This window comes from Canis lupus, chromosome 36 (genome assembly GCF_048164855.1).
Source record: "Canis lupus baileyi chromosome 36, mCanLup2.hap1, whole genome shotgun sequence".
NCBI lineage: Eukaryota > Metazoa > Chordata > Mammalia > Carnivora > Canidae > Canis > Canis lupus.
Window position 1 is genome coordinate 13162486 of NC_132873.1, and position 24552 is coordinate 13187037.

The 24552-nt window shown below is 38.0% G+C and overlaps 1 protein-coding gene across 14 annotated transcripts in view; it reads right to left on the reverse strand.

The window, feature by feature from the left end:
* UNC80 (unc-80 homolog, NALCN channel complex subunit) overlaps positions 1-24552 on the reverse strand; it is a 215899-nt gene that overhangs the window by 96117 nt on the left and 95230 nt on the right. For 8 of the 14 annotated variants that reach the window (XM_072813429.1, XM_072813425.1, XM_072813423.1 and 5 more), the window contains exons 23-28: positions 23166-23378; positions 19754-19925; positions 16988-17121; positions 10984-11149; positions 5502-5705; positions 3468-3568 (exon numbers count right to left, since the gene is read on the reverse strand). In XM_072813429.1, coding sequence (XP_072669530.1) covers positions 3468-3568; positions 5502-5705; positions 10984-11149; positions 16988-17121; positions 19754-19925; positions 23166-23378 — 990 coding nt within the window. The remainder of the gene's footprint in view (positions 1-3467; positions 3569-5501; positions 5706-10983; positions 11150-16987; positions 17122-19753; positions 19926-23165; positions 23379-24552) is intronic. The other 6 variants (XM_072813428.1, XM_072813427.1, XM_072813424.1 and 3 more) reach the window with 3 other exon arrangements.

Here is a 24552-nt window from a genome sequence, read left to right on the forward strand (position 1 = left end):
TTCCTGAAACTGTAGCTAATTAAGTGTGTGTGTTTAACACACACACACACACACACACACACATATTAATATATATATTTGAATGCATAAGATTGCATTCAACACAGTGAGGAAGTCAGGATCGGAAAGGCAAGATGTGGGGAGAAAGGACATTCGCTGAGGTGAGCATATGCCACATTTCTCCTTGAGGCATAAGTGGCCAAGGAGCCAGGCAAAGCTTTAGGCACTCTCATGAGAACTGGAAGATAAAAACTGGAGTTCAGAATTGCTAGGGGAAGAAGAATTGAGTGGATAAGATCCTGTAGTGAAGGGATATTCGGAGAAGTGAGACTTGGCACTTGCCTTCTAGGCATTTGTTGATTGAGTAGCTAAGAAGCCAAGTAGAAACCAGCTGACAAGTAGAATGGAGATTTTGGCAATTTTACTATGATGAGGAAGCAAAAGTGGAGTTTCTGACCCATTAAGACTGGGGGGAATTACAGGACACACCCCAGACTCTTATTGGGAACTTTGGAATGCTTCTTACTAGGAGATGTATATTGGGAAAGGGAGGAGTGGGGGTGGAGAGCAATACTACAAGTCAAGTCAGCTTAGTTCTTGGTAGCACTGAAGTAATCTTTGCTGTCTGCCAAAGTATGGGATGAATCTTCTTGGAAGGGAGATAGCATCATTGGGAGACTCTATAATCCTATAGTTATTTTTTTAATTAGTAGACTTTGTTTTACAGCATTTTAGGCTCACAGCAAAAGTAAGCAGAGTGTGCAGAGCGCTCCCAAACACTGCCTGCCTCCACATATGCACAGTGGCCTTCATTATCAACATCTCCTGCCAGAGTGGTATGTTTATTATAATTAGTCAATCTACACTGACACATCACTATCATCCAAAGTGCGTAGTTTACATTAGGGTTCACTCTTGGTGTTGTACGTTCTATGGGTTTTGACAGATGTATAATGGCATGTATATATCACTATGCTTCTATAATTTTTCAGCCACCATATCTGGTAGTCAATAAAATCATAGGCATATTAAGGAACAGACTAAGAGAGGATATATATTGGAGTTATCAGTTATGGATTTTAAATGTGTATGATCAAAATGAAAATTCAAAAGTATTTTAACTGAATGATAATGAACATATGATGATATATCAAATGTATGATATAGCTAAAGCTGTTCCTAGGGAACATCTACAGTTTTAAATGAATATATTAGCAAAGTAGTTGGAAATAAGTTATCTAGGGATTTATATCAAGAAGTTAAGGAAAGAAAACATCTTAAATTCAAAGAAAGTAGAAGGAATTAATAAAGGTAACAGGAGAAATTAATGAAACAAAAATTAAACATTCCCTGAATGACAAAACCAAAAGCTGATTCTCTGGTTAATAAAACTGACATCCTTCTGGCAAGACTGATTAAAAAAAGAAAGAAAAAGATATAACCTACCAACATCAAGAAATAATAAAGGTACATCCTTGTAGATCCTACAGAATTTAAAAGGATTTTAAGAGGACGTCATAAACATCTTTTTACTAATAAAAATGAATATTTGGATTAAATTAACAAATTCCTAGGGGAAAAAATGTGTTCAAACGGCTCCCAGAAGAAATAGAAAATCTGAATGGTCTGAATCATATTACATGAGTTGAATTTTTAATTAAAAACTTTCCTATAAAGAAATGTTTAGATCTAGGTTTCTACTTAAAGAACAAATAATACTGGTCTTACAAAAATACTTCATTGAAAACTAAAAAGCACTACTGAAGGAAATTTAAGAGGTGGGACATAAATTAATAGAGGGATAGACTGCTTCATACATTAGAATACTCAATATAATAAGGATTTCAATTTCTCAATATTAAATGATGTTTATATTCAATATAAGACTGCTTTGAAAGCTTTTTTTTTATAGAAATCAATAGGTGAGGGGCACCTGGGTGGCTCAGTCAGTGAAGTGTACTACTCTGGATTTTGGCTCAGGTCATGATCTCAGGGTCCTGAGATCAAGCCCTGCATTAGGCTCCATGCTGAATGTGGAGCATACTTTAGATTCTCTCTCTCCTTCTGCCTCTCCCCTCATGCTCTCTCTGTCTCTCTAAAAAAAATTAATAGGTGATTTCAAATTTTTTTATTTTTCATTTTTTATTTTTTTAATTTTTATTTATTTATGATAGTCACAGGGAGAGAAAGAGAGAGAGGTAGAGACATAGGCAGAGGGAGAAGCAGGCTCCATGCACCGGGAGCCTGATGTGGGATTTGATCCCGGGTCTCCAGGATCGCGCCCTGGGCCAAAGGCAGGCGCCAAACCGCTGCGCCACCCAGGGATCCCTAATAGGTGATTTCAAATGGAAATGAATATAGCTATAAATAGACCAAGCCACCTTGAAGAGAACAAAGTTGGAGGATTTACCCTTGTATGAACCAAACAAGCCATAACACAACACGGTACATAATATATGATATCAATGATACGTATTTCAAAAATAGACAAAACTAATCTATGGTATTAGAAGTTAGGATGGTGGTTACTGTTAGGGGAGGGTAGTGACTGGAGAGAGTGTGTGAAGGGCTTCTAGGGTGCGAAAATTTTCTTGACCTACTGGTGGTTATGCAGATTGTCACTTTGTGAAAACTGACTGAGCTGTACACATAGGTTTTCTGTGTTTTTCAAGGAATAGGTTGGACTTCACTAAAGAGTTTCCTTTAAAACCAGCTGCCTCAGAGAATCTCAAAATTAGGTTCTGGGGATCACTTCCAGCCAGTTCTGGGGATCAGCCAGTTGTGAAGACACAGCACTGTAAACCCTGAGGAGCATTCTGTATCAGCCAGCCCTCATCTGACCCCACCAGGAAGTCAGATGAAAATCAAGAAGATGGTCTGGAACATGCCTAAGAGCACAGACAGTATCCAGTTGTGGATCTGATCTTATGTTTCCTTAACTCTCTCATTCTTTCTTCATGCCCAGGCCAAACCTTGAACCCTAATCCATGCCCAGAGTTTCCTTGAAATCCCCTCTCACTCATGGCCTCTGAAGAGCCCTTGGGGGTATAATCTTTGCCATCTTAGGGTCTCCATGTTCTGGTTTACAATGAGCTCTATACAGACACAAGAATGACACCATGCCCTTGCTCTTGGCAGTGTGGGATCCTGCAGAAAACTGACTGCGTTGCCTCATCTGTGGTACCCTGGCTGTCTTGGTCCCTCAGGGTTTTCCCTGACTTATGTTGACCCATGAGCCAGCCATAACAAAGAAACTGTGGTCTTAGTTAAGCTTAAAATGGATACAAACCAACAGAATACTAATTCTGGTGAGAATTCAGAGCTTCAGCTGAAATAGAGGCCTAGGGTTTTCCTTAGAGGCTAAATTGGATGGATGGTTTTCGTATAATCTTTTGTCTTCACTCCACAGACCTTTCTCAATGCCAAAAGAAATTGATCTCAGGTCTCTTTCTGAGACTCCTACTTACATGAAGCCATGACATGCTCCTGTGATAATTTTCCTCCGTGCCAGCAGTACTCATTCCCTCTGGCTCGATGCTGGGCTCACTTGCACTCCAAGGACTCCCTTCTTTAAAAGAAAAATGCCAAGAAAGGTTATATTGTTCAATCTCCCCGGAGAGCATGTTGGAATGGTAGAGTTGTCCATGCTTTTGAATCCTAGGGCAGACTACCGTGGCCCAGTGGGTTAACAGGGCATAGCACTGACTTCAGTGGAGGACTGTTCCTAGGAGCTGTTCCCTTCACCACCAGCTGAACAGGCAATTGCAAAGACATTGATGATCTCTGTCATGGTGGCTTCCATTTTGAGACATGGGAGCAGAGAAGAAACAGAGTCAAGTCCTTGAATCGCTGAGATGAGCAAGTTATTGATTGAGTGGGCCCAAATCCACTCAGACTGCCCAGACCTTGCAGGTGTAGTTAAGTAGGGACACCGAGCAACCTGCAGTGGCCATAAGTGTGCTGCTGCCCCCTCCGCTGCTGTGACACTAGTGCCACTGCTCTCAACACTCCCTGGCTTTGCTATCAGAGCTTTTTCAAAAATGGATGGTGCCTCAAACCCTCTCACCCCTCAAAATAAAAAAAAAAAATCCTAAGGGAATTTATAAGCAATTGTGATCAATCCTGGACCATCCTTTTGTCCAAACTCTTCTCTGTGGAAAAGTCTGGAGACATCTTTCAGGAATTCAGTACATTATATACCACACAAAAAAGCTTCGCCCTCAAATCTAAAAGCTTTCCTGGCTCATGTCTATGACAAAACCATGCCTCTGGGCTGCCTATTTTGATTCAACTGGTCAGGCTAAATCAATCAATTCAAATAATTAACCAAAATATTTCCCCCGCCCCAAACAACTTGATGACATCCTTACAACTTCAGACTTGTAATGAAAGAAGTCACAGGGTTTTTTTCCTACTGTCTCCTTAAAAAATAAGCTGAATCTTAACTAATGCATAAGTTAGTTATTTTCAAAGGTGAGGGTGGGTCGGTGTAGAAGTACTTCCTATTTTAGGCTCTTTTGATTAGATATACTCAGCTTCTATTTCAGTAGACTTGATCGATAATGTATCCACACTTACTGATTGACTTCTGACACCACTCGCCTAGAAAGGAGAACTTTCTATCTTGCTCCTCAGACAGGCACTGAATGGCAAAGAAGATGTACTTTAACGTTTACCTAGGCGGCTGGGGAGTCCACATACTCTCTGACTTGCTAGTAGGATGACCATCAGGCTCACTGGACTGACACATTTTGGGATTCAAGAGTTTCTTTGGATCCTATGGGGACAACCTTCACCTCTAAGGCTTTGACTGTATACAGAGCTCAGGCTCAGGTACTTAACATACTTTATAATCATCCCTTCAGAGTAGGCGAGGAGGAAATAGAATTCTTCCCACTGAATAGTTGGAGAAAACAAACCCCTGAGACATTAGCTGACTCGCTGAAGGTCACCGTCAGGTCTTGCAATCTTTCCTGTCTGAGATTTTTGGTTTGTTTGGGTTTTTGTTTGGTCTTGTTTTACTGCAAGACAGGGACTTTAAAACACGGAAGGCCTTGAGCTCACTGCCCGCCAACCCCCCCGGGAATTTCTACATTTTTGCTTTCAAGGTCCTGATGAGAAGAATGGTAGCACAAACATCTGGATTTCAAAAAACTATCCTGCCATTAAAGCATTTGCTTCCCCTAATATACTCTATCCTAGCTGCTCAAACTGTGGCCCTTGAGCTTGAGCCAGCAGCGTTAGCTTCACCAGAAAACTTCACCAGAGGCTCCCACCCCAGACCTGCTGAATCAGAACCTGCCTTTGACCACACTTGCAGATGACCTGTGTGCAGATTAAGGTTTGAGCAGCCCTGGTCTAAAGGGCGACTGACAGTGTGGTCTAGCCTGTGGCTCTGCTCTGTGTCTCCTGATGGGTAAGAACGGGCTTCAGTTGTTTCAGGGTTTGGGCCCTGTCTTCCTACCCCCCACGTCCCTGCGCACCCCGCTCCTCTATGTTACCTAGGTCAGTGACAGTGTCCCTGCTCTGGGACAGCTGCAGCTCCTCAGCCTCGGACTCTGAGTCCTGCCGTGGTAACTTGCTGCTCTTTAAGCTGCCGACCCGGCGGATGCTGGACAAGGAACCCCCCTTCTTCACCTGGAAACTGCGGGTTCCTTTAATCTGGAGCAGGCGGGAACCTCCTATCCTGATCTTCCTGCTGGGAACTGTATTAAAAGAATAAAATAGGGCTTTTTCCCCCTTAGTGTTCCCCAGCCAGTGTTAGATCCAAGCTCTCCCCAACCTGTCCCTGAACAGCCTCCTCTCTGTTGGCCTGGGATGAGCAGCATGTCTGGACAAGGAGCTTCCGAGCCCCCCAGTCGGGCAGCTTTGTCAGGCAGGCAGGAGGCTGGGTCCACCAGGAAGGGCTGGTGCAGCTTCTTTCTTACACACAGCTCATCAGTGCTAGGAACAACCTGCTCCCTCTCTGGCCCAGGGTTCACAAGCATGAGTGTGCCCTTGCAGCAGCAGCATCTCGGGCTGTTAACAGCACATTCACATAATAACATCATTGCTTGATTCAATGCCACACACCATTTGTGTTTGTTTTTCTTTTGAAATGGGACTCGCAGAGTTCTGGGAGTTACACAAACCCCTGGATGTAAACCCCTTCATTTTGGAATACCTCATTAAGAAATAAAAACAAGAGGCGCTTCTCTCTCCAACAGTCAGCAGTGGGTTCCGCTCAGCTCCTCAGCAATGGCACTAAAGGATCTGTTTTCACTGGTGTGCTTTGGGTGAACATGAATGTGAAATAGTTCCATTTTCAATGCACCTAGTGATGGCATAGCATCCTTCCTTCAGTCAAAAGGCTGGGTGGGATGTGCGTCCAAATGTTGCAACACCCTGAGCCAACCTTACAGTCTACATGTACCAAGAAGAGCATGAATTATTCATCTTTAGTGTTCTGGAAAAAACAGTCATCAGTGAGGAAGATAAAAGGGTAAAAGAAACACGTTTAAACTTGAAACCTACTTTTTTTTTTTTTTTTTTTTGACTGAGAGCATCCTGATTTCCCATAGTCATTTACACTCCTACATCTTCTTCGTTTGGAGATTTGGTGTTGTCCCACATGGATTTTATAAGGGCAGGATAAAGAAAGTTCTCAGAGCTTTCTCGTTATTGAGAAAGGGCCATTATTTTTGCATGATTTTCTTTTTTACATGAACTAGATTTCTTGTGAATTATTTAAGGCATGGATATTAATATTTTTAAAAGTTCCATTCAGGAAGATTGCATTGTAGTCTTGGGTTGCTCACTCACAGGAGAGTTAGTGTGTGACCATGAGAGAACTTGTACGGCTCTACAAGATGGTAATGAAGTGTACACTCTCAATGTCATATGAGGAGCCCAGAAGAATTCCTGCTGAATAATGTGCAGGGTTTAATTCTCTGATTTACACTTGTGATTGAGAAAGATTAAAATCATCACCACTAAGCTGGCTAAGGCCTCGTGGAGCTCCCTGAACACATCTGGGCAGACTTTTACATCTGGATAGAAATTCTTGCAGCACGCCTGGATAAATTCCACAACGACTATGGACTATGATGCTCCATTTTAATTATAGCACAAACTTCATCCACTGCATTTTTCAATATTATTTTTAGGCTTAATTGAGACTTTAATGCCCTACATGAAATACATCTGAAGTAGAATATTCTCATTTTGAATGACTACTAATACAATTTCATGTCAAGCTAGATTGGGAAGTAGAAAAAAAGTTTAGAGAGGTTTTTTCTTTTTCTTTTTTCTTTTTTTACAGAGATACTCTCTCACATTCTTTGCCTGGTTTAATGATACCTTTTACCATACAAATTTGGGAAAGTAACCCAAATTAATGTGATCTGAAAGAAATTCAATTTAAGAATCTATTCGATTAGCAAAGACAACTGGATATATCCTACAGGACTAAAAATTAGTGTTCAGAATTACGGCATTGATTATTTACAAAGGACACCACAGTTGGAATTCACATTTGATTTTTTACCTGAAAACTATCAGTGGAGCTCATACAGCACTGAGTGTTTGTTAGCTTTACCTCTAAGACAACGTGAACTAGTACAAAAGTGAAACAAATACATCTAAATTGAATAAAACCTCTTTTCCCCTTTTCACTCATCTCACATTGTATCCATTAGCAAGTCCTGCTAGCTCTGTGCTTCAAAATTTCCTAGGGTTTTAAAAGCCCCATTACCTATTCCCTGGACTAATGTAACTGCCTCATTGCTCTCACTTACCACCACTCCCACAGCTTGACTTGTCTTTTTGTTCATTTTTCCTTTTTTAAAAACTTAAACTCAATTTGCCAACATTTAATATAACACCCAGGGCTCATCCCATCATGTGCCCCACTCAGTGTTCGTCACCCAGTCACCCCAACCCCTACCCACCTCCTCTTCTGCAGCCCTTTGTTTCCCAGAGTTAGGAGTCTTTCATGGTTTGTCATCATCTCTAATTTTTCCCCACTCAAGTTTCCCTCTTGACTCATCTTTTAAATACATAAATCGTAAATACACATATTAGATCACCTTTCTGGCCAAAACCTGCCACATTTATGCAGAATTAAATTTCCAACCAGATCTACAGAGCCTACTTATTTGCCTTTTGCCTCCCTAACTGACCCAATTTCCTGCCAGTCTTCCACCAAGTCATTATGTTGCAGCCATGTTGGTCTTTTTGACTTTCTTCAAAATGTTCCACGTTCATTCCTGCATCAGAGACTAGTTCTCACTGTGGTATCTGCTTGGAAGACTCCTCCTTCAGCACTCTGCAAATCACATCATAGAGGTCTCTGTTCAATGATACTTATGGGGTCTTTCTCTGACTACATTCATCCCACCCGGGTCACTACCAGTTCTCTGACCTTTGTTTATTTTTCTTCATATCATTTGTCTTTATTTGAAAGACATCATTTGTCTATATTTGATGTTATTTAATTATGAAGTATTAGCTAATAAAAACTAAAATGTATGTGAAAAATTTTTTTTCCCGTTCATTGCTGTATTCTGGGAACCCGAAATAGTGTCTGGCATATAGCAGGTGCTCAATAGATGATTGCTGAATAATCAGACACATCTTGGTGTCTGGATTTTGGAATAGCAGTCTTAGTTTGTTTTTGGAATGTGGGTAAAATGCTGTGACAGACCTTGCTTGGGGATATTAGGTAGACATTTTTAGTTTAAGAATTATTTCACATTTGTTTTCCCTGGTAGAAACTGAATTGTCCTCAGGCTGTTTATTTCAAGAACAACATTTTTAGCTTTTATAAAAACAGATGGTATAAAATTTTAAATAAAATTTTAATAATATAATTTAGCAGGGTCCCCCTGGTTTTAGCATCTGGTATTAATTTGTCAAAGGATTAAAGAATATTGAGGGATCTTCAAGATTTTAGCCAACCAGTAAAGGACATTTTATGACTATGTTTTCATTTTATTTATACTTTCAGTTTTCTGCTCATTTATTAACCAACTTTCATATATTAACATAGTCATTCCATGAGGAGAAACAATACTAAGGTTTTGTGTTTTTGAACATCGAAGGAAATTTACATAAATGATAATCATGCAATAAAAGTGTTCTTAAAAATTGATCTGATGATTTATATTTTAAAATGGTGTCAATTTACTCTGCTCAAGTTTAACCATATCCATATTAGGAATTTTTATTTCAGCTATTAAGCAATAATTAGCATAATAACTTTGAATAGGTAAAAAAAAAAAAACCCTTGGGAAAAGTCTAAAAATGTAAGTTTTTCATCATATGCAGTTAGCATTATCCAAAAAAGTAATAGTTGTAAAAATATTGACCTGACACACTTCATGCTCAGAAATTGCTAAAACTTGGCTCATGAATTCTTGTTTTGCCATAAATTCAATATAATGTAATGATTATTTGCATTTTAAAAATATCATGACAACATTCCGGCCTTAAAATACTATAATTTTTTTCCAATGTACATCCACCCTTAAAGATCTTATGTTTTCTCTATATAGGGCTATTCCTTCCCGAAATCATTCATTCCATCAGCTATCTAACATTTATTGAGTCATTTTCTATAGGATATCAGAAAATACATAAATGCATAAAATCATCTTCGACTCTTTTAACAAATGTACTGATGTTCTTTGAATCCAAATTCATTGGAAAACCATTGAAGGGCAGTGGAATTTAGGAAATAGCAAAATCAGATAAGAAGTTAACAATTTAGGGAGCCTTTGAAAACTTAAAACTTGGTAATCTTTAGCTTATATTTAGAACTTTCCACATGGGTTCTAATCTATATTTTCATGATATAAACAAATAACAAAAACTACAGCAATTATTTATTCTATACCAATTATGTACCAGGTACTGTGCTTATGCTCTGCTTATATTGTCTCATTTAAAGCTTTCAACATCACAACATGGTAGGTGTCATTAACTTAATTTTACAGAGGAGAAAACTGTGGCTTAGGAAGTAAATAACTAGACAAGGTCAGATGACTGGTTGTTATATTTTACGATTTTAAGATGTAGTTTTCTCACATTTTAACACATCTGAAATTGAGATTTATCTTACACTTGATGCCACCCCAGGATCACTAGTGCCAGGTAGCAGTTGTGACACATTTGTTATTGTTTATGTCCGTGTGAGCATCTAAAGCACCAGCAATGGAATGCATATAATGGGTGCCAGTTCTTGTAGCTCCAAGGAGACAAATGGTAGGTTGGTGAAGGAGTGAGTGAGGTGGTAACTCAGATGTGTTTGGCAACGTTCTTGAAGCACACACTGAGTATAAGGGTAGGCTAGCTTCAGACAAGTGAATGCTGGCTTAAGTAACTTGCACTAACAGCTTTACTTCTTTTACAGATCATTTAAGGAATGATGTAGCACTAACATTCTGATGACACAGAGGACATTATCCTATAGAAAAACATGGATACTGGCAATCCTGAGTTGAAAAGTGATTAAGAAATTTGACCTGGAATTGAAGAGCATTTAGAAAAACTTTAACCTGATTATTCTATTTATACCTTCCCTTTTTTTGGCTGCACAAGAATGATAGGTATCAATAATAAAAATCTGTATCAAATTAAGTCTGAAAGTCCTCTTTCAGTAAGAATGAAACATAGACTAAAGGATTAAAAAGTATTGCACAAGGGCTGAATTCGAAGTATTTTTTCTTTCTTACTGGTCCATGAAATAATGGTTCACCTAACAAGTAACCCATGGCACCAACGGGATATGGAGAGTTGCTGAGCTGGAATTAGATTCCACAACCTCTCAGACTGTCATGTCCAGCTCCTAACTAGCATGGTTTCCTACCTCAACAAGTGGACACAGCACTGTATGTAGCCAACAGTTTTGGACTTCTTCGGGTGTACAATTCTGTAGTGTAGACCCCAGGCCAAATATCCTATGAGAAACACTGAAACACGAAAAGAATTCTTGCTTTTCCATACCTTTCTTCTCCTCGGCACCTGCATCTGATTTGAGCGTGTGGCTACTACTGTGGAGGGAATCTTTTGAGTCTTCATTTTCATCCAGGACCCCAGCAAAGCTGATCTTCCTTTCATATCTGTGTCTGTCCAACTCAGGATCCAAACGAAGTCTGCAGCTCTCCAAGTCCTGCAATTTCAGTGAGGAAGGAGTACATGAACGCTGGCATCTCCTTGGCACTGCATTGGTCTTGTGGCAAACCTCCCTCCATTTTGAATTGCACCCAGCTCAATTTGCACAGAGCCAAATTCCTCTTTCTCTAATGCCAATTTCATATTGTGGCCATTAAAGAAGCTTCTTGCACTAAAACACACACACACACACACACACACACACACACACACACACAAAACCTTCCCCAATTCATAGTTTTTCCCTTTTCCTCAAGTTTTATCTTTGAAAAGCACAGACCTTGTTTCAAATCTAGAATTTGCTTCCTCACCTTCTAACCCTTTGTCCAAAGTTTAAACTGCATCTTTGGCATTTATCTGTTTATTAAATGATCATGCACTGAGTATGAATGTATTAGGTACTGAGGGATAAATAAGACATGGTTCTTGCCCTATAGGAACTCAAAATCTTGACAGAGAGACTGAGAAGGCAAATACAGGATAAATTTCCAAACTGAGAAACAGAATAGGAACTTAAAAGTCAGACTTGGAGGCAGAATAATTCCCCACCCTCACCCCCTGCCCAAGATGTCCATGCCCTTACATTGCAATAGGGACTTTGTGCATGTGGATTTAGCTTCAAGACCTTGAGATGGGAAATTATCCTGGACTAGCCAAATGGGCCCGGCCTAATCATACAAATCTTAAAAGCAGAAAGCTTTTCCAGGCTGTGGTCAAAGGAAGATGTAACTGTGGAAGAAGAGTGAGAGAGATGCCAAATTGTTGGCTTTGAAAATGGAAAAAGGGACTATGAGGCCAGGAATGTGAGTTGCCCAAGATATTGGAAAAAAGGCAAGGACACAGAGCCTTCTCTAGAGTCTCAGAAAGGAGTACAGCTTCCTTGACACCTTGACTCTAGCCCAGTAAAACTCTTGCAGACTTCTGATTCCTAGAACTGTAAGATACTATGTTTGTGCTGTTTTAAACGGCTACATTTCTGCAGAAATGGAAAATGATTAAAGAGGTGATGTTGGAGTTTCATCACGAGGATTGATTTAAAGGTAGCTCAGCAAACAAGTGAAGAAAGGCAGCTCAGCCTTAAGAAGTTTCCTATGTGAGGTCCAGAGGCTCAAAATACGATCAGACATTGGAGGAATTTCTTACTCTCTTCCAGAAGGACCTCAGTATAAGAGGAGGGTCCATGACGAACTGCTTATGAACAGCGTGAGCCCGTACCCTAACAAAAGCCGTGGGGAGGGGAAGTATTTGGTAAGAGTTTGGTCGATGAGGCCCCCAATTGAAAATTTGACCTGTTCTGTGAATAGAGACTTGTTCAATTAGAAGATCATATTTAATTGTTAATCTGTAAAACACTTTTGGAGGACCTGTTGAAGGAAAAATATATCAAATGTTACTTTTGTTTCTATAGCGCATTTTTCTCTAAATATAAGTCCTCAGATTCATCAAGATATGGAAAACAAAAACATTTTTAAAAAACCTAGTTTGCTCCAAGATTGAAATTTTATGCATTTGTTATTAATAAATGAAACTTAAAAAAAAAGATTTATTTGAGAGAGAGAGAAGACATGAGCAGGAGGGCCAGAGGGGGAGGGAGAGAGAATCCCAAGCAGACTCTGCCCTAAGTGCAGAGCCTGATACAGTGCTCGATCTTATAATAAATCCTAAAATCAGGACCTATGCTCAAACCAGGAATCTGATGCTTAACATACTGTGCCACCCAGGCGCTCCTAATAAATGAAACTTTAGACTCTACGTGTTGTTTCTTCTTTTCCTTTTAATTAAGAACAAAAGTTTGACTTTGGTACCAAGAAAATTAGAACGCATCTCGAAAAATAAAGGAACTACATGGAATGTATTTAGCATTGTCAAAAGATATTCTAGGAATACAATTGCTTTCCCGAAATTAATCCCTTTTAGGAAAACTAATATACTTTGTATTTTGTTAGCCAAACTTAATTATATGAATTTCTTACTTAGGATAAAATGTAGTATAACAACTCTGATTTTCAAAAGTCATTATCTCTTCTTTTATCCACTTATCAAAATCCCATCTTTCTTTCAAAGCTATATTCAAATGTGAGTTCTTACAGGAAGGTTCTTCAAGTTTTTCCAGCCCCTTCTTTGGCCAACCATAGCCCTTCTGCCTCCTTGTCAGGGCCACTCTTATATTTTGCATCAGGAAGTAATTTTTTATGTGTTGGATCTCCTGTTTCAATATATTTACCTCGGTATCACCCCTACTCCTATAACTATCACACCATCTTTTGTTCATGGTCTTACACCCAACAAATATTCATCAGTCTTGGTATATGTAAATTGTGTTTTGCTTCCCATTTTTTAACTTTAGGAAATTTGGAATCCAGCAGTATATTTGTTATAACCTGATTTATTAAATTACATCAGCATATTTGGCATAGCCCCTAGCACAATGTTGCACAAAAGCATCTAATATGTTGTTTTATCTAATGAATGAATGTAGGCAATAGACTTCCTTACTGTTTTTTGTTTGTTTGTTTGTTTTTATTGTGGACTCATCTATCCATTGGATGGGAATTACTTGTTTTAATTCGTGTTATTTGGCCATTGGTTATTGGTTTCATTAATTTAGTTGGTAAACATTTGAATAGCAGTTTTATAAACAAAATTCTCTATTTAAAAACTATTTCTTTATTGTTCTCAAGTTTAGAAGTTAATATTTAGAGAAAAATCTGATTATTATGCTATTTTAGATTATAAATCTTATAAAAGTGCTTTTTCTTTTAAAAAGACATTATTTATTAGTATGGTTTACAAAAACATTGACTAAAGATGTTACCAGAAGCTCTTAAGCACACATATACACACACACATACAAATTATTTGTTTCAACTAGGGATCTGAGAAAAATTGTTAAGTTGGTAAAATGTTTTTTATCAACTTTTAAAATCTTTTGGTATCATTTTGCCTTTTCTTTTACCTCCATCACTCAACCAATCCAGTGAGTGGCTTCCTGGGATTTCCTGACCCTAACCAAGAAACAACTGTGGTTAAACTAATTAAATTTTAAATTAACCTTTAAATTATTGTATTTTCAGTTCCTTTGCTTTCTCTTCCACGTTTTGGAAATAACTAGGACGTTTTCAAACAGAAATTTCTTCTGAAATCTCATCCATTTTAGGAAGAGCCTTATGGAAATTTCTGTCCAAAGGACTTTTTTCTCTTGATAGAAACTGTGTCCCTGATTGTCTTTCACCCCCAAGCTTCAGATTCTAGAATATCTATTGCTTCAAAAGGTGATTATTTTACTACTTAAAACTTTATTATTTTGTACATTAGGTAGTTATTATTTTTACTGTTATTAAAAATGTTACTGAACTAAAAAGTTTGTTTTGAAGATCTGTAGACCCTTGCAGGAAGTGTTTTGTTAAAACATTATCTTTCATTTTGATGGTATTTATGCTTAAGCTGTTAGACTCACTATTTAGTACAATTTCTTAAGAACAATTGCAGCATTTACAGCTTCAGTGTTGTTCTTATACTCATCGTTTATAGTGCATTGAAAAGTGACTTGAGGTGTGCGTGTGTTTGTTTTTTTCCCCATCAACCAAAGTTAGATTAAACATGAGAAAAAGCTTCTTACCATTTATTTTATAAAGGTCACATCACAACATAATGCATATCTACACTGGACAATGAAAATTCCAGTGTAGTGAATGAAGGCTCTCTGAGGCCCTATTTAAGGTGATGTAGCTGTGAACTCTTTCCTCTCCTTGACTGAATGACTGAAGGCTCTGTTTTAGCTTAACTTCTTGCCATTTTCCACTAGTCTGCCAGTTGGTTCTACAGTAATTTTTTGAAGTTTTGACTGATTTTTTTAAAAAATAAAATTTTCCATAATAATGGATATTAACCTATAGCTTTATGGAATTGAAAAGGAAAACAAAAATAAATTAGTCAAACTTTAAGGCTTTTTTTTTTTAAATCACAGTGGATCAAAAGGGTAACCAGTAAAAATCTGAAAAATGAAAAGTAGATGTACCACCATGGTTTTATGAAGGCTTCAGGATAATTAGAATGCTGACAAAATAGCACTAGAAGAGGCCTTACAGATCAGAGATGTCATCCCACTTGACTTTAAACACATGTGTTGGCCTGGATTTGTTTTATAGAGTAACCTCAATATAATAGTAAAGCTGACACTCAGAAAATTAAAGGCCCAAGTTAATAGGAAATATAGTAAGGGCAGCAGGAGGAACTTGCCTGTCCGACAGCAAATAATGTAGCCCAAACACTGGTATGTTTCTCTTGAAAACATGCATTTTACCTGCAAATGTTTCCAACTTGAAAATGTCCATCTTACATTTTAGAGTGTGAGGGAATAGGTCTTCCAGATGTTGGAAAACCAGAGGTAGAGGCAGTGTTCAAGGATAACAGCACCAATTCTTTTGTATGCTCACCCCCCACCCCTACCCCAGTATGGGCTTGTTCATTTTGAGTCTGGTTAAAAAAGTAGGAGAGCTGGTGGACTGGAAAACTGGCTAAAATAGAAGCGCATAAATTGTGTAACAATTTTTCTGGTAGAGTAGTATAAGTCTTGTGTAAAGAAAAAAAAATGTCTGGTTTCTCAGCTCTGGCAGGATGGTGCCTGTAATGAAAGAACCATTGGAAACTTGGTGCCTAATAGAGGACTATGGGCCAAGGAAAATCAGCTCCATCACTTCTCAGCCTTTTGGCTAAGATCAAGTGTAGGAAAATCGGCACCAAGGGGTGCCCATCCCACACATTTTGTGAAGACGCCTGGCCCTTGCAGAATGCTGGTATACTCTGCTAAACAAATCAGACCTAGATGGTGCAGGAGTATACATGTGTGTGCACATGTGTGTGCGCGCCCATGTGTGGTCTTCTTCTGCCTATCTATAAGAAGTACTGCAGGAATAACAATACATAGTTAGAGATGTTTATATGCTAAATACGTAAGCAAGTCTTTCTGCCCATAACTTAAATGAGAAAACTCATTGGAAACACATTTCTATATGGATTTATGAGCTGTTAAATTTTTATGACAAAAAATTCTGTCAGTAATTTCTAAAAAATGCTGCCCATAAAACTCCTCATAGCACAGTAAAGGAACCAAAGGCTTGTGAAAGAAGATTCGAAACGAAGTAAGCATTGCTAAGAGAGTCACTCAAAATAGAGACCAAAGAATATTAAGGAATTAGGACCTATGTAAGTCTCCCGTTTCAGTTCTAGACACCATGGAGCTTTTACTTTTGTCAATTGCCACTTGTCGACTGCATCTCCACTGCTTCCTAGAACACCTCCTTCTACTGGATCAAAATAGAGATAATGTAACACCTGTTAGCTAAATATCCAATCCTGTAGTAGTTTAAACTCTGCAAGCACCAATCATAATTCTTTTAAAATAAGTTATATGACCTTGTGGTTTTCACCTTTATACGCCTGCTCACAATTCCAGTTTGGAGCACACTTTCCATTTCCACGGACTCTGTGTCTCCCAGATTGCAATCCCTAAGACCTCAAACAAATGCTTCAGTTGTTTTGTGGCCTCTTCTTGGCCCAAAGGTTCGGAGACTTTCCTAACATAACTGACAATGATCAATCCAGTGTTTTACCCAGTGGTGCTATCTTCAGTGATTTCAAGGTCAACTTCAGAGTTATTACTTTTTGTAATAGAAAAAAAGGAGATTTTATAATATAAAAATCCCCTGGTTGAGTTTTTTAAATTACATGATACATTTGGCCATTGGGCATTTGAGGAAATTGCAGAAACCCAAAACCTAGCCACATGTCTGACTTCTCTGAGTAGCCTGATTATTAACACCCAGGCCTTACTTACCACCAGAGGCTCAGTGCGTGGTCTGGGCAGGCAAGAAAAGGTTTCTCGCAGGAAGGTGGTAATCTCTAGAAGAAGCTGGCATGCGGCCATCTTCAAGGCAAAGGGGCAGCCACATTTAGAGGGGTTCACAGTACCTATGGAGTGAAAGAGTTCCTTCATAAATAAACAAACCAATAAAAAATACAGAGAGGCACGGTTTGATGGACAAAGCCACACATGTGTAAAATCAAATTGCATATGAGAATGTTACCTGAACATGTCCAAAATGAAATTATATATGAGAATGTTGCCTATTCATGTTCAATTTGTATTCCCTTTAGCATAATCTGTGCATAACCATATACCTCTCTTGTCCTCCACTTTGTAATTCTACAGTGAGTTCCTTAGTATTAAAATATCTATCAGTAAGAACTAGATAACTTTCCTTACGGCTCATAGAGTAACAAAACACAGCCTACTAAGCTAGGAAGCCTTTTAACAAAAACAAATGGAAAGCAGTCTTGCAAGATTTTCACATTGCTAATTTAATCAGATTTCGACTATGTACAGGGTGGTGAACTAGTTTTGGCACTATAAAAGTCTTCCCAGATACCTCTCATAAAATGAACTATCTTGAGGGCAATGATTTTGCTTCCAGTCTAGCCCAGATGTGTTTCTGCAACATAGACAAGGCACATATCATACACTATCATATTAAAGCACAGTTACACTAGAATTATGCAAATATTCTTTTTTGCTCAGAAGTACAGCAGTCTTGGATGAGTAAAACGTTGCCTCTATCTTAGACCCAGTAATGGCTTTTGCTCTAAAGGCAGCTAATGTTAAGGTGATACCATAGAGACTTTTAAAATTCTTGGGATTAGTTCTCAGTTACATGTCAGCACTAATCTTGCAGAAATATACTGATTACCTATCAGCGTTCAGAAAAGAAGACCAAAGCAATGTCGAGTTCCGCCTCTCATAAGAGAAAGAAAATAGTTATCTATTTTGAATCAAGGCATCAAGCAATCACAAATATCATTACATATCAACATTCCTAAAAATATTTCCTGTATGTTAGGCTTCCTTAATTGAATAGGAGATCTACATAACTATCTATATCTATATCTATATCTATCTATCTAGATCATGGCTTATACTGAGAGTGGGTAGAAATTATGTTCTTTCTGAGGATATCTGATTATCACTCCCTCATGAAAACCATTGCTTTTTTTCCCCAGAGATAATATGTGGGTGGGGACACTGCCTCTTATTAAGAACTGAAGAGACAAACTCCTCTAAAAATTTCTAGACTGGTACTTGAGCCATAATTACCTTTGAAATGCAAAATGAGCTATGTACTGACAAGAAAGTGGAACTAAACCAGACAATCCAGTCTTAATGGATAGACTGCGTAACTCTAGAAATTGTGTGGATGTGCAATAGTTTTTAAAAAACAATCAAACACTAAATATTCAGTATAAACTTCTGGATATGTTGAGGTTACCCTCCAGATTCTTCTTGTCAATCCTGTAAACAATGTACTTGGTCTTAGTTCAGGCTCTCTCATAACTATCATCTGAAATATCCTGTTAAAATGACCCAGGGCAGTTTGGGTATAGCTTCTATAGGCATTCACTAGGTTCTGTGGTAGTCCTCAAGTGGTCCTAAGGATCAGACCCAATTCCAGTCTCCATGCTACTTTTCAGAGGATAGTTTAGACTATGAACTTGAGGGAATCTTTAGGGACCAAGATTGTTGGTTCACTGGTGGGCTGAAAGACCCGTGTCAGAATTTGGTGTTTTGTCAACAGCTAAGTCAAAAAAATTGGCTCTGATGTGATAAAGGCTGTGAAGGGCAAAAAGATGAAAAAAATTGCCAAAAAAAAAAATTTCCTGAGCATAAAAGTGGAAAAGAAGGCAATATGTTTTTTTAAATTATTATTTAATTACACACAATGTTATACCCTAGCCATCCTTTTACATTTCATGACTGGAAAGATGAAATAGGCTTGGTCTGACTTAACTAAGGACAGTCTATAACATAAGTAGGGAGTTTCAATCTCAAACCACTAGGGAAAGTCAAGAGGAAGATGCCTCACTGAGTCTCTGAGGTAATGTTATTAATTCCATAACCATTTAGGAATTTTGCAGTACATAAAAGGCAGTGGTAGACATACACAACAAGCTTATATGGTATAGAACACACATATGCACAAAATGGTATTGAAGAGGAATGCACAGGAATCTCTTTGTCTCTACTCTTCTATGGTAGGACTCACTTTGATTTTAACAAGTACAGTATACAGCAGACATTCACAGTCTAATCATCTAAATTATTTAATATTTCAAATTCATGTTAAATACAGTAATTAAGTAATCTACTTCTTTAATGATCTGGGAAGCATTTCATGTTCAATTCTATTTGGTCTAATTTTTTTTTAATCTCCAAGAGAAATAACAAAATGTAAAACCTGATTAAACTTCTTCTGTGTCAGTAACTTTCCACAACTATATTTTCTCAGAGAGGCCTAATACTAATCTTTGTATAATAGTAAGAGACAGACTACAAACCAATGGATGTTCCATATTGCCTGCCACTCCTTGTCTCTGTCTATAGTCTTCTCTTTCTGATTCTTGTCCTCTCTCTGTGTGTGGCTTTATGCACATGCGTTACATCCATGCATAGGGAAGGGGGGAAAAGGCGCAGTGGGGAGACATGGGAAGGTGGTAAGAATATGAAAGAGGAAAGAGAAATATTAAGTGCTCCTAAAGCAGAGATTCTTACAAGCAGGGGTTCTTGTAGTAAAGGGAGTCTCCTTACTGTCATCTAAAAAGTCTTCCTCCTCATCCTCCTTTCTCAGTCTCCTCTTGGTCTCCTCATCATAAATGAGACCCAGCAGGTTGGCGGGGCTCTCACTTTCCCCATGGCACAGCTCATTCAACCGGACGCCAATCGCCTACCAGGGGGAGAAAAAGAGTGAAATAGCACAAGGTATGTCAGACTCCAAAATAGGCTCTCACATTACAGAGGTCATAAGCAACCATTAATGGGAAGGGATGTATAATCAACTAGGCACATTAAACCAAGAGACTGATACTGAAACATATAGCATAAGCCTTCTCTATATGCCATGGTGTTGTTACCACATTTCCGTATGTGGAAACCCAGAGGTGGATGCCATAGACGCTATCTCTAAGGTCATTTAAAGACTTGTAGAAACTGGAACAATACCTTTGTGTTCTCATACAAAATTTTTTTTCTGAAAATACTTCCACTTAATTGAAAGTCATTTATTTTATAGGTCTCTTATAAAGGAATGTGCAGGAGGAATCTGTTGTAGTTAAAAAAAAATAAGAATCCATGGTTCTTCAAAATGCTTCTGATTATGCTATTTTATGAGAATGTCACTGCCATGCTAATGAGTTTGGAGGCTGGCATGGATTTTTGTATAGCGATTTTATTTATATCTGCCATTATGTACACAGTTAATGGCTTTTTTAATAGACTTTGTTCCCTCACTATATGATAATCCATGAACTAGTAAGAAATACTGAATAAAATTTTGGTAGAATACTGAACACCAACATAGAATCAATACTTGTTATCTGTTCTTCTGATTCATCATGCACTACTGTCTGATTTGCCAAAAGGAATTTTCCACAAAGAGAAAAAATACACCACCTCTATCTAATCCTTTTTACATTCCGATTACATACTGTGTTCGATACAAGAAGAGATACGTGCTTAGGAAGGAGAGTCAAAAGCTAAAATTAGTACTGAACTTGGAGTTTGGCAGCTTGGTTACTATAGAATTAGTATTTTTTTTTCAAATATTTGGAGAAGTTGCTGGATTCTGGGCATGCAAGCAATTAGACTCTCTACTGGAAACTGACAAGGATATATCTTCAGATAAAAACACAAGTTGTTTGAATGTCTTGGCTATCTGGAAGCAAAAAGGTCTCTTTAAACTCTGGAATTATGTGACAAATAACAAAAATTCTGTCAATGAGAAAGAAAGCAGTATAAAAAAGGTATCACAACTTCCTAAAAGCTTAGTCATTAGCTTGAGAAGTGTCAAGCAAATGAAACAAAAACTAAAAACAAAGACAACCACCTCAACCCAAAGCATTGTCCTGATGCTACTGTTCTGGAGATCTTCTCTAAAGAAGGAGACATGCAATTATGAGTCTGGAATGGAGCCAACAAACTTAATAGTGAGGAGAAAAAAATCTGCATCAATCATTCCAGGATGCTGACACTAAGCAATTTAAGTTAAATCCACAGTTCATAAACTTAAAGGGTTGCTCAGAAAATGGGACTTCTCTGAGGCAATACTAAATGTCTACACAATTATTTAGAACTCCATGTCTCTTCCATGGCTAGAAAAATGCCTTGGGGATAGGTTTGTTCCTTTTTTCATTCATTAAATATTTATTAAATGAGGTCATCTGTTAGGTATTAAATAAAATATAGAGTTGAATAAATGGTTACAGTATGTCAGTATCTTTGCTTCATGTGTCCTAGTAGATTATAAACCTTCATCTAGAAGGATCATTGTTTGTCAACTGGGAAGCCTACAGAGGTTGAAAAACTAGTTCAAGGTGGTTCAGCAAGCTGTGGTCAGGGATTCAAACACAGGGTATCTGTTTTTTGCTCTTCCCCTCAAGGAGCTTACAGTCTCCTGGGGAGGCAACAACACACCAAAATAACACATTAAATGCTGAAAGAGACTTTAAATAATTTGGAAGATGGACAGATTAAATTCAGTTCAGAGAATCATATAATGTCTCTTTGCCGTCGATTTTGAAGAATTAGTGTTTTGGCTAATAGGGAAGAGGAGGAGATGGAAAGTTCCAAAAGATCTATCAAGGAGGTGCACTGATGTGTTCAGAGACTAACAAGTAAGCCAGTTGGCTGAAGTACAATTTTGTGAGAGGAAATCATGTGCAGGAAGGCTGGGAAGGTAGACTGGGACTAGACTCTACATCCCGTAAAGCCAAACTCCTTTTGTTTTCTAAGGAAGCACGATGAGAAGTAATGTGTGAGTGAGGGAGAACCCTTACTCATTTGACAGACTTTGTGCTAACAACATAGAAATGCACAAACCATGTATCCTGCTTCCAAAAATTAATGTAATAATTTTTTATTATTATTGAACACTTCTTAGATGCAAAGGATTGAGATCAATGTTCTTTTAGATATATTAATCCATTTGATTTCATCATCCATAATCCTGGTATGGTTTGAACACCAAGAGAGAGCAGTGATGCCAGATTAAGCAATTTGGGTTTTATCCCAAGGGAAAAAGAGAGCCACTGAAGCATTATAAGTGGGTAAGAAACACCATCTGATTTGCATTTTAGCCTAATCATTGTGAGAGCAGCTTGGAGAATGAATTAGAGGGGGCAAATCTGGAAGCCCGGAGATAAGTATGAATGTTCTGCTTTTAGATGGGCCCTGCCATATGGAGATCATTTTATTGACAGTGTGTAGGATGGGTCAGATGAGGAGAAACTGTGGGAAGAAGACCAAATAGGAAAATATCTTAGTCATCGAGATGAGAAGGAATGAAGATGTGACCTAACAGGACCTTGGTACGTGGAAGAGGTGGAATCAATAAGGGAAGGAAGGTTGGAACATGTTCAAAGGCTGTCATCTTAGATAATGGTGGTACCATTTACAAGAATAGAAAGTTCGGGAAGGTTTGCACATGAGGGTATATTTATATGGGAAGAAAAGTTTTATTTTGGTTAGATTGTGTTTCAGGGTATTAAGCAAATGCCTCCGGAGTAGTTGGCAATGCTGGCCTGGGATCTGAACGGAGTGCTACAAATAGAGATGTCTGTGCCACTGGCATACAGGTTACAGTTGAAAACACAGGGATAAATGTATCCCTGCAGGAGGTTATGCAGGAAAAAAATGATAATAAATTCTGGGAATGTCTACATTTATGGGGGGGGTGAAGAAGGCAGAGGACCAAGGAAACAGACAGAGGAGATAATGTCTAACTTTATAGACTTACTAGAATGATTAAATGAATTAAAGTTTACTTTCCCCTAACATGTTTTGTTCATTGCCTGGTACGTAACAGATACTTAATTGTCTCTCAAACAAACAAACAAACAAAACATAAACACAGAACTTCTTCCCTTCATTCCAGCTCCCCAATTTTTATATAAGAAAATCAAAAGCTCACGTCTCCCCATTGGTAGAAGAGCTTGGCAGCGTTCCACTGCAGTTTCTGGTTCCGTTTGTTGCCCACGATGGGAGAGCGGCCCCTGGAAAGACCTTTCTTGGTGATATTCACGTGATGCCCTTTCATCCACTCTGGCCAGTTGCCACGGTTACAGCGGTGAACAAACCGGGCACATTCCAGGAATAGAGCTGCTCTGGCTACCACAGGAGCTTCCTGAGAGTGGTTGTTAAGGAAAGAATGATGTGGGATTAATGAGCAATAGACTCACCTTAAAGGGAATTACTACATACTTTTATTTTAGTCTCCATATCTTGATTTAGGTTAGCCATATTTCCCAGGGTTGTATTATCATGGTTAATGGTGGTGGGGATTCTGGTAAATGGATCCTTGAAGGCAAATTTGGATATTGAAGAATGAGACATTTTAAGTGATTTCTGTGTTTAGTTTTCCCCTTTTGAAGAATCTCAAGTAATTTCATGACTCTATCTTTGCATAGTTAAGAGGCAGCTGGGATTTGAATGGGAGAGCGAGATAATTTTCAAAGGAATTTTTCAATATGAAGCTTTTGTTAAACCTAAAATTTTAACCTGTAGCAAACCAATATTCAATTTCTAGAACAGTCTTATGTTAATCAAGGGAGGCAACAGTGATTTTGTTCCAACAATAATCTGTTATCTATGACCATCCACATGCTCCAAAGAAGTACTGTTTCTGTCGTTTCTATACATTTTGGCTAATAAGAAAAGGAAGTGTTTATTAGATTTTGTTGAGTTGGTCTTTTTTCTCCTGACTTTGTGATGAATAACAGATCAAATTCTGCTTAAATAGGCATGGTTTCAATTGAAGATGTCTGACAAAAAGGAAATTATTTAATTGATAAATGAAAAACAGAGCATTTCTTCAGAAAATAAAAATATGGTTCCATCTTGTCATGTCAAGATGTGTTTGAAAAAAAAAAAAAGAAAAGAAAAAACAACTTTTAGTTGCTACCCAGAAACTGGTATCAGCTACTGACTGAAATCTTTACAAGCTAAATAAATAAATAAACAAACAAACAAACAAATGGAGGGAGGAGCATGAAGTTTCCCTAGAAGGTCAACAGGTCACAAAAATCACACAGATCAATAATTAATGTGTTATTTAACTTGTGCCAATTTTAAAAGAACGTTTCACAATATTAGCCATCACCTCAGAGTTACCTAAGAATCATAAGTTGATTAATAACCTAATAACCACAAAGTTTTCAAATTGAAATACTTTCTGTCATTTCAAACAATAATATTCTTAACAATGCTTTCATCCACAATGTTAGAAAAGCGGATAATATATAAAGAGTATCAATTACATGGCAAATTAGTTTTTATGAGTCATAATTCTTAATTATAAT